The sequence below is a fragment of the Perissodus microlepis genome, chromosome 5, assembly GCF_051167445.1.
Source record: "Perissodus microlepis isolate ML-2025 ecotype Zambia chromosome 5, ASM5116744v1, whole genome shotgun sequence".
Taxonomy (NCBI): Eukaryota; Metazoa; Chordata; class Actinopteri; order Cichliformes; family Cichlidae; genus Perissodus; species Perissodus microlepis.
The window spans coordinates 31,149,216-31,160,306 of record NC_140465.1 but is presented as its reverse complement, the minus strand read 5'-3'; the positions used below and the strand labels follow the sequence as shown (position 1 = coordinate 31,160,306).

The window sequence follows — 11,091 nt, the reverse complement described above, 5'->3', positions numbered from 1 at the left end:
TCCATTTTGGTCTCATCTGACCAGAGCACCTTCTTCCACATGTTTGCTGTGTCCCCCACATGGCTTGTGGCAAACTGCAAACGGGAGTTCTTATGGTTTTCTGTTAACAATGGCTTTCTTCTTGCCACTCTTCCATAAAGGCCAACTTTGTGCAGTGCACGCTTCCGTTTCTGAATGATCGCTTGAACAGTGCTCCGTGGGATGTTCAAGGCTTGGGAAATCTTTTTGTAGCCTAAGCCTGCTATATTAAATTTCTTAATAACTTTATGCCTGACCTGTCTGGTGTGTTCTTTGGACTTCATGGTGTTGTTGCTCCAAATATTCTCTTAGACAACCTCTGAGGCTGTCACAGAGCAGCTGTATTTGTACTGACATTAGATTACACACAGGTGCACTCTAGTCATTAGCACTCATCAGGCAATGTCTATGGGCAACTGACTGCACTCAGACCAAAGGGGGCTGAATAATTACGCACACCCCACTTTGCAGTTATTTATTTGTAAAAAATGTTTGGAATCATGTATGATTTTCGTTCCACTTCTCACGTGTACACCCCTTTGTTTTGGTCTTTCACATGGAATTCCAATAAAATTGATTCATGTTTGTGGCTGTAATGTGACAAAAAGTGAGAAAGTTCAAGGGGGCCGAATACTTTTGCAAGCCACTGTACACATTGACATAGACGGCTTCCTTATTTAACCTTCCTGTGAGGTTTGCAATCTGGGTGTCAATTTAGACTCCACTCTTTCATTCCGTGCTTATGTCAAATCTGTCACCTAAACAGCTTTTTTCCACCTAATGAACATCTCTTGAATTCGGGCATCACTCACTGACTCTATAGCAGAGACTCATCCATGCATTTGTCACCACCAAGCTGGACTACTGAAATGCAGTCCTGTTTGGGATTTCCACTAAAGCCCTGGATAGCCTCCAGTATGTCCAGAAGGCTTTTAACAGTCTGGAAGGCTTCTAACAGGCACTAAGCTCTGGGAACATATTACCCACACCCTCATTAATCTCCACTGGCTTCCGGTCAAGTCACACATTACTTACGAGATTCTTCTTCTCACTTACAAATCCCTCAATGCCCTGGCACCTCAATATGTCTCTGACCTCCTGGAACCATACACACAGTCTCGGATGCTACGGTCCTCATCCATGGGACTTCTCAAACCTCATCTCTTCAACAAAACCTTCAACCTCTAGCTTTTTAGCTAAGCATCCTTGGTTTTTTTTTTATTATTAATGGACTTTCGCAGGAGATACTATTATTTTCCTTTCTATTGTGACAAATGACAAATGACATTTTAAAATGTTGGAAGTTTTAATGCACAACATCTACAGCAGTCAGTGAGTTTCAAACGATTTTGATTACCCATGAACTGCTGTGCACTAGCTCATTTGTTATTGTTTCACATGCTGCATCATGGCCAATCACAACATATTCTAGATGTAAAACTTGAGTTTAAACGGCATATTAGCAAATGTACTGTATTTACTTTCCAGCACTGTTTATGGTGCAGTTATATTTTAAACATCTAATACTTCCTTGTAGAAAAGGAAGTGAATGCTGTATAATATCAGAAATAAATTATTTTCATCAAAGGAGCTTCAGTGTTACTCAGGTCAGTAGCGCCCTCTGCTGTTCACATCCATATCCACAGTATAGATTTGGGTACAACATACTGAATTTAGACTTGTGATTTAATTTTTAAGATTATCAGTCTTAAAAATCAAATCTTCATTTCATAAGCAAATTAAAATCCTTGTTATTAAGATTTTTACATACTTTGTATCATGTGCTTACAATATGTTGTGTGTACTGTATCTCAGTTTTGGCATTTTAAAATGTTTGTCCAAATATTGGTAATTAATAGAAAAACATTTAGACATTATACATCAGACCTTATCTGTCGCATAATAAGAATTATGAATTTTCAAACACTATTTGTTACAACTACTAACGCCTGCGGGCATATACGGAGATTTTGAAACTTAGTTTTTTCACTTTCTTTATTTTTTTAAATAAAAATAATTTATTCATTAAAACAGTTAAAAGTGGTCAGTACAACTGATTATGTGAAATCATCACTGAAAAGTACACAATGTAAGGATTAACTGTTAGTGAATCATGGTGTAGTAGGAGGAAACCAGAAAGTTTTTAGTAACAACGTCTTGTTCCTTACATTCATATCTGTTCATAGAGTCCTACAGTGTACATCAAATTTGGCATTTTTTCACACCTAAACCAGAGGGTTTTGGTTACAGTCAGGTTTAACCATTACCAAATATTAAACCACTGTTAAAGAGGAGCCAAGCATGAAAACAATACATTGCTGATGAGTGTTATTTTACGTTTACGAGTATTTTTCCATCCTTATAATCGTGACCCTGGCCAGTGAAATGATCCAATGAGCTGCCAGTCCTTTGACATTAGACTGGAGACGGTTAAACCCCACTTTGCTGTACAGGGCCACAGCTGCCATTTGGGTGGAGCTAGTCTCCAACACCACCTTGGAGAAGCCCCGTTCTTTACAGAAGCCAACCGCAGTCTGAGTCAACCTTAAGCCGAGGCCCATCCGTCTATACTGTGGGGAAATGATCATTCTGAACATTTCCCCATACTTTTCTGTCCCACTGTGTTTAGCTACCACAGCCACCATACCAACAACCTGGGCTCTCGCTCCACCCTCAGCCTCAGCCACCCAGAAACAGTCATCAGGTCTGCTGAGGAAGTTCGCAGGGATGTCCTGCATGTCAGTGCGAAGTTTATACCTGACGTAGCTGGCATATACTTCATGACAGCAGCAGTAGATGAGACCTACCCAAGCTGCTGGGAACAGTACAGCCCCAAACACAGAGCCAAGGAGATAACCAGCAACACACAGAGTCGGGGTGATGGTGAGGTAAAGGGGACTGGTCATGGCGTTATAGAAACATGGACGGATATGCTCCAAGATGCCAGTACTGAAGAGGGTGAGCACTGTGTCCTTGTCTGCAGGACGGTACCGACGGATCACCAGCTGCATGACGAAAGTAACTACAAGGAAAATCATAAAACAGTGAGAAATGCTGTTATTAATTACACTAAATTACTAAGCATGACCCTTAAGGAAAATTATTTTTATTTTTTTTACTTAGTTTCCTTTTTTGTAATTTAATTTGATTTTATTAAGTCTGCTTATGTGTAGCACTGTTTATGGTTGTGTTTAATATAACATTTAGCTACCATAACAAAGGAATTTCCAGATCCTATTACCCTCAAGATAATACAAATTATCTTGAGGCAATTGTTGCTGGTTAAAAAACAAAAAAGTGACTATAGTGACTATATGAGTTGCTGTGTAATAAATTTGTCTACTAGCCAGATTACAATCGCACAATTACCTCTGCCTTACGTTAGTGAACTTACACAGATTGATCCTTCACGGAGAAGAGCACACACGAAACAATGAAGAAGCGCAGCAACACCGTGAATCAGCTCAACTTCTAGACTGGTTAATAAAACACAAAAGCAGCACAAAGGCTTGACTCTCAAAGCCCATATAATACTTCGATGGGATGATTCGGTTCAAAGTACAGCTGTAAAAGTGTTAAACATCCTCTACTATTACACTAACTTACACTAACTTCTATACTGGTTAATAAAACACAGCTTGACTCTGAAAGCACTTATAATACTTCGATGGGATGATTAGGTTCAAAGTCCAGCTGCAAAAGCAAGCAGCAGCAGCCAAAGCGGATATATTACATCATATCTTAATGACCTTGTAGTACCATATCACCCTATTAGAGCACTTCGCTCTCGCACTGCAGGCCTACTTGTTGTTCCTAGAGTATTTAAAAGTAGAATGGGAGGTGGAGCCTTCAGTTTTCAGGCCCCTCTTCTGTGGAACCAGCTTCCAGTTTGGATTCGGGAGACAGACACTATCTCTACTTTTAAGATTAAGCTTAAAACTTTCCTTTTTGCTAAAGCATATAGTAGGGCTGGACCAGGTGACCTTGAATCCTCCCTTAGTTATGCTGCAATAGACTTGGACTTCCATGATGCATTGAGTTTTTCCTTTCCAGTCACCTTCTCTCTCACTATGTGTTAATAGACCTCTCTGCATTGAATCATATCTGTTATTAATTTCTGTATCTCTTCCACAGGATGTCTTTCATCCTGTTTTCCTTCTCTCACCCCAACCGGTCGCAGCAGATGGCCCCGCCCCTCCCTGAGCCTGGTTCTGCCGGAGGTTTCTTCCTGTTAAAAGGGAGTTTTTCCTTCCCGCTGTCGCCAAAGTGCTTGCTCATAGGGGGTCATATGATTGTTGGGTTTTTCTCTGTATCTACTGTACAATATAAAGCTGCTGTTGTGATTTGGCGCTATATAAATAAAATTGAATTGAAATGAATATACAGCAGGTAACAAAAACAGAGACTTGCAGGCTCCATTTCTACCTGTTCATGTTTCTACAGTAGAATCATGCGGAGATCGCTTTAAAGTCTCTTTGGGTTGGTTTTTGTATTTGCTTTTTGTTCATATGTAAATTAATAGAGGGCTATAGAGGGTGTTGGTGTGTAGGACTGTAGTTTGAGTTGAAAACTGATGAGTTTTGGGAGAAAGCATGACATCAGTTTTTTGGGGGTCAAAGTTTGGAAGAGTTTTATATATTGTATAACTAGCTTTTGAAAAGAGGCAAATAGCAGGCTGAATAACAACAACTCACATTCGTCAATAATCTAATATGGAATCGCATCATACTATAAATAAAAAGAAACATTCTTTTTTCTCCCCATTGTAAAGTTATCATGTTGTGACAGTAGAATTGGTCAGTTTCAATATTATTACGGGGCCAACATTATTACGTGTATGATGATGCTTGAAATACACCACACAGAGATATGAGGAACAACAGCAGGGTTGGCTCCATGGCCTTTCTCTGTTTCTAATATAAACAGTATCAGTGTCTCATCTTTGGCTTCCTGCTGCACATCTTAGCATCCTTCCATTAATACAATCAAACAAGCAGAAGTAATGTCTGAACTACAATACTTCTTGAATTAACAACCGAGGGATTTCCCTATTCTGGGTAAATATATTATGTTAGTGATAAAAACAAACTTATGTGTGTACAGTGTCTCTTTATGTTTGTCTCCACGTTGGTTGAGTGTGGAGTAAGTGCATATGAGAGCATGAGGGTGGGAATGGATGTTTGTATCTGTGTGTGCCTGTATGTCTGTGTCTATATGTCAGGTTGGGTATCAGACGCCACCACTCTGGGGACATCTCAGGCCCTCCAAGGTTTGGAGGCCTATCTCCCCCCACCACTTCCCCTGCCGGTGGCAGACGCCCTCAGACATCGGTGCGTTGGTGATTCTTTGTGTCCGGGGATGGGCGTCCGGGTACACACCGGCTCACTCCTTGGCGGCTGCTTATCGGGGCCTGGAGCCTGGGGCTCGCTCAGGCCACTTCGGAGGTGGGGTGCCCCTGGCCTCTCGGCCTGGGGCTCGGTCACTCTGGCACAGCTGGCTGCCAGCGGAGCTCATGGGCGCGTCACTGCAACCCCCCCTGGCTTCTGCTCCACGGCTGTTGAGTGACCCCTCATCTGGGACTCTCCTCAGCTCTTTTTGGGACAGTGGCGCGGCTGCCCCTCTGTTGGTCTTCCTTGTGTTCTGGGGGCCTCTGGATGTCTGGAGTTTTGATCTCCTCCATACCTGCTTCATGCCCTGGAGGACGGGGCTGTGGCTCCCCACACCCTCTAGCAGATCATTACATGAAGGAACCTTTTAAAAAACAAGCGCGTCCATGCTCACAGGTGTACACACGGGTGCTCACACACACAAACTACACCCTTTTTGGCTCCTACCTCAAAGCACACTGTGTGCTGTCGATCTTACGTGCTGCACAATAATGTTTAATATTTAGTATTTACTGTCATATTCCCATATATCATTGTGATGTTGTTTATTCTATTACTCTCGTTTTCTTCTGCTTGTTTTCTTTTTTCTTTCTCAACAGGTGATCCAGGTGATCGATATATGTATTTTTTTTTTCTCTGCTTATTCTGTTGGTTTTTGTTTTTTGCCCTTCTCCCCCGTCCCTCTTCTCAGCTGTTTTTCTTTCCCTCTTTCTTTCTCCCCTTCTTTCCCCCAGTCAAGTCTGTCCCGTATTCAGCAAGTGAAAATAAAATAAACAATAAAAGGTGAATCAAATGGACCATTACGGCAAGGCTGAGATGGTCAATTTGGTAAAGTAAATCCGTTGGGCATCTTTCTTCGCCTTTAGACAATAATTCTGATGGCAAAAGAGCCAAACGGGACAGGCAGAAAAGAAAAAAAAAACTTATAAGAAAACTAGTGCAATGAAACCAAAATCACAGTGAGGTTATGATCTACACTGCAGTCAGACACTAGGGGGCAATAGAGAGGGGTTTTTGTTTTGGTTTGTTTTTGCTGTCATTGCTGTCGTAGGGCAAACGTGGGGCAAATATGTTGGTATGGGACACATTGCTCATAGGATTTTAGCAAGTGGAGGAAATATTTAATTTAAATCAACCTTCCAAGGTTCCTTGTTAAATAAACACAGTGACCATAAAAAGGTGAAGTTCAGTAGCTATAAAAATGTTATTTCAGTTTATGGTTTGTTTAGTCATCCTTTAGGTTACAGACTGACTGTGAGGTTACATCTTAACTATTTTTGGCTGTTTTAACATGAATGTTTTCTTCCTTTTGAACTTTGCTTTTTGACTGTTATTTGTCAAGCTGACTGACCTTCCATGTACAACCACTAAATTGAATTACTTAAATATGTTGGATACTTTGATTTTATGCCGTCTCAGGTCCACTTTTTGTTCAACACTGATAAAATCCAAATTAAATTAATAATTTGTTCAGATTTTATTTATTATAAGGAACTGTATTTTCAGAACGGAATTTTTCAGGTTACAGCCTTTACTGCTTTATTTGAATTTTGGTTTAACATAGAAAAGACTTTAAGGGGAAAAAACTCTAAATAGAATTGCTTTTAAAAATCATATTACACATTTTTACATTTAATTTCTATTTTACAAAAGGCTTTTATGTATTTTTCTTTTACAAGTTTACCTTATTCAAAATTTTATGTCACTCAGTGGTCTGTCGCCATGACAGTATGTTGTCCTTGCATGAGACTGTTAGTTATTTCTGGACTGGTTTATTTAGGTTTATTTCCTGAGTGTGTTATTTCGGTATGCTTCTGAGTTTGCTTAGTTCTCTGGTCCTTGTTTAGTTTAGGCAGTTCTTATTTTGTCCACGTGTCTGTCTGTCTGTCTGTCTGTCTGTCTGTCTCTCTCTCTCTCTCTCTGCGTGTTAGTAATTTCCTGTTTAATTGTAACAATCACTTGTCTTTTGCATTGTGTTCATTTTTGCGTCCCCTGTCTCGTTAGTCAGACTCAGATGTGGATCCTCTGGCTGTCTAGCTAAGTTCTTATTAAGGTAATATGACAGCATAGTTTAAAAATAATCTTATTTTAATGTCACAAATGTTCTTAAAATAAGCTGGTTGTTGTCGTGCACTGATATTAACACTCACAGTATGGCTGAAGGCTGCTTCTCCTGTCACTTCTTTATCCCAAGACGTTGATTCTGTTCATCTGGATGTAGCGCTTTAAGCGGGAGAAACATTTCATCACTCATCCAAGTCACTTCTTTAATCTCAGCTGACTGCAGGTTTCCCCAACCTAAAGAGTACATTTGCATAATGACTAAATCTACCCCACTGAATGAACAATGGGTTGTGAGGCCAGTTCCTTGATGATTAATATGCCAATTGTCATGACGACTGATCAACAACCACTGATCATGACCACTGATCAAAGACCATTGATCAATGGCCATGAGTACAATTCAAAGAGTTGGGAAATGGCTGCAATCACAGCATTGTAAAATGTACCCTTAGGCCCCTTCCGCGATTCAGAGATGGCCTTTCCCTTTTCACGTAAATGGCCTCCTTGACTCCTCGCTCAAACCAGCGTTCCTTACTGTCCAGGATGTGTACATCCTCATCATTGAAAGAGTGTCCACCTGGCCTGTTGAAGGAAATAGAGTGTGAAGTCCTGGCCCGACTAGTCAGGTCTTCTGTGTTGTGCCAGCTGCTATACCAGAGTTTGCCCAATGTATAAATCATGACAATCCTCCTTGCACTTAACAGCGTGCACTATATTACTCTGTTTGTGTCAGGGGACCCGATCGTTGGGGTGGATCAATTTTTGGCCCTCGGTGTTTAGAAAAAATGTGTCTCAACTGTTCCAATACTTCTGACACATAAGGGATCAGGCAGCAGTTGTCCTTCTCTCCTAGCTCGGCTTTTATATTTATTTTTAATTTTATTATTTTTATTTTTATTCTCCCAGGGCACTCCGGCTTCCTCCCACAGTCCAAAGACATGCAGTTACTGGCAGGGCTGGACTGGGACAAAAAATCGGCCTGGGCATTTTTACTAGAGACCGGCCCACCAGGTATTAAAGCCATAGAGCCTTTGAATGAAAACAAACACTGTTGTAACAGTGATGTACACTGTCTTGTTGGTATATGTATGATTTCTATACATTTTACTTCAGATAAAAACTTTGGTTGTAAGATTCAGATAATTATTTAATAAAAGTGAGATATTTTAAATGAGAATAAGAAAGAAAAGTATTTCTTTGTGCCCCCCTCTCCCTGTTAATGCCCTACCTGGCCCCCTGGCAAAACTTTGCTAGACCCGCCCCTGCAGTTACCAGTTGTCAGCTACAAAGGATCCTGGTGTTATTTGTCTCTCAGAAACAGTTCATAACTTCCCTTCAACTCATCCATGTCACCTAAAAGGTAAACCTGTTTCTCCATCACCTGTTCAGCTCTGATGATTCAGTAAGGACATCTCCTGGTTTCATCTTCATGTTTTCCTCTCACCACATATCCAAACCGATATCATGACCAGCAGCTTGAAAACTAGAAATTAATATTAAATAAATTTTAACAACAGCTGATCAAGCTTAAACGTGCTGCTGTTGTTTAGCGTGACAACCAATCTGAGTGTGATTGGTTGTCTGTGTGTTAGCCCTGCGACAGACTGGCGACCTGTCCAGGGTGTACCCTGCCTCTCACCCTAAGACAGCTGGCACAGGCTCCAGTGCTCCCGCGACTCTGAAAGGAGAAGTGGATGGATGGATTTATTTATTCATTCCACATAAAATGTAAAAAACAAATTATAAAACACAAAAAACAACTATTTACAATTCAACTTTTAACTATTTCAACTTTCAACTTTTTCCTTTTAAACAAATTTAAAGTGAAGAACACAAAACACTGCAAACCAAACTGAAATTATTCTAGATTTTGCTTCTTTTCTTGGTGTCACTCATTTTCTTGACTATACCTTTCTAACGTGTCAATGTTGACTCTTGTTGTTGCCCCTGGCTCTCTTTTTTTCTCTTCCTCCTGCACTGTTCATGTGCTACTGCTGCTGTGAGTGTAACTACCACCCCTTCCCCCTCTGCTCAGCGCAAACATAAGGCACAAACACATATTGGCCAATCACAAGCGGCGTGAAGTAAAAAAAAAGAAAGAGAGAGGGTGAGAGAAAGAAAAAAAACACATGGCTCCCAATAAGGAGCCGGCTTCCGTTACTCACTTCAAGGAGCCGGCTCTACCCATATGGAAAAGATATATATAAATCTTATAAAGTTTGTATCTGTCTTGTGTGAAACTTGTATGAAAAGGATACAAGAGTGAAAACAGATATAAGATCCCTTGAAAAGTTATATAAATGAAACTTGTATGTTTTGGACACTTACTAAAACAATATATGAAAGTAATGAGAAAGTGGCCACTTTCATGAGTAAATCATGTAAGCCTTATATGATTCACTCATGAACAATGTTCCCTCTAATTTTTCACGTGTCTGAGCGAACACACAAACTCCCTGAGCGATCCCTTGGACCACTGTGAGCGACATCAGACGTGTGCACTGTGGTCACGCCGGCATCGAATCCATCCAAGTTACATGGTTTATTAAAATAATCAAATTACAGCGTTTACATTTATGTTAGACTACTTTTAATTAACTGCTTTAGCCCATTTACAATGAAAATGTAAAAAAAATCTTGTTTATGACCTGTGTAGTATGTTAGCTCTATTGGAAGTAAAAATAACTTGAACTCCAATTTCGAAAACACAACTTTTTTTTTTTCTTTTTATAAAGCTCTGACTTGTATTATGAGTCTGTGGTCTGGGAGAGAGTCCTGTAACTCTCTGTCTCCAAAATACAGTATATAATGACCAATGTTGGGCAATTAATTATATAGTTACTTCTTCAAAAAAGTAACAGAGTTTGGAAAACAAAGTTTTTTGCAGCTATTTTTTTTAAATGCAGCCAAGGTGTTTTTTTTAATAAACATTTCAAACTATTTACAGAACAATCAGCTGTTCTGCATCAAATCTGATGCCACACAAATTATTTGTGCCACTCCAAAAAATAATTCCTGTCCACTATGAGATAAAGGAGAACAGCCTGATACCTGCAGGCCTGACAGAGCAGATGTATCGCTCCTGTATCAGTTTGTAACATTCAGCAGTCGCCTCATTGTTCTGACACACACAACAAAACTATTGACTACACTACACACTAACGACACAAGATTTGCGCTAAACGTCGCAAATCTCTCACATCTCAAAACACCAACGTCACTCCTAAAATTTCCCCCGTTTCTTAACAACTACATGCCACGTTGCCATATCATTTTTTGATTGGTCGACGAATTTGATTGGACGAATAAGAAAGGCAGAGGGGGGTGGGGTTTGTTTTTGCTCACAGGCGGAGAGCGCTTTCGAGCCTTTTTTCTTATAAAACGCCGATTTAACCGTTTCTTCCTGCAGTAAATATAAACAACGACAGTATTCAGGAAGAAAACCAAACATTACATATTTTTTTTATCACAACTCTGGTTTTAGGTGGCCTATCAACACAATTTAAAAACTGGTATAAAGTCCACACGTTTTCCGTCAATTGTCCCGTCTGTCCTGCTCACATCTCCAATGGTTGTACACGTTGTCATTAACGTGGCTTCACTCCACATCAGCCACGCCGCT

The 11,091-nt window shown here is 40.2% G+C and overlaps 1 protein-coding gene across 3 annotated transcripts in view; it reads right to left on the bottom strand.

Annotated features, from left to right (window-relative positions):
* The window catches only part of LOC146387620 (N-acetyltransferase 8-like), an 11,898-nt gene extending 2,441 nt beyond the window's left edge, over positions 1-9,457 (bottom strand). The window contains exons 1-6 of one of the 3 annotated variants that reach the window (XM_084929370.1): positions 9,380-9,455; positions 9,109-9,147; positions 8,851-8,952; positions 7,916-8,051; positions 3,413-7,703; positions 1-3,040 (exon numbers count right to left, since the gene is read on the bottom strand). The exon at positions 1-3,040 is cut by the window's left edge and continues 2,441 nt beyond it. In XM_084929370.1, coding sequence (XP_084785496.1) covers positions 2,358-3,029 — 672 coding nt within the window. In that variant the 5' untranslated portion in view covers positions 3,030-3,040; positions 3,413-7,703; positions 7,916-8,051; ... (1 more) ...; positions 9,109-9,147; positions 9,380-9,455 and the 3' untranslated portion in view covers positions 1-2,357. Of the gene's footprint in view, positions 3,041-3,412; positions 7,704-7,915; positions 8,052-8,850; positions 9,148-9,379 lie in introns of all 3 variants that reach the window. The other 2 variants (XM_084929369.1, XM_084929371.1) reach the window with 2 other exon arrangements.
* Between the last annotated feature and the right edge of the window lie 1,634 nt (positions 9,458-11,091).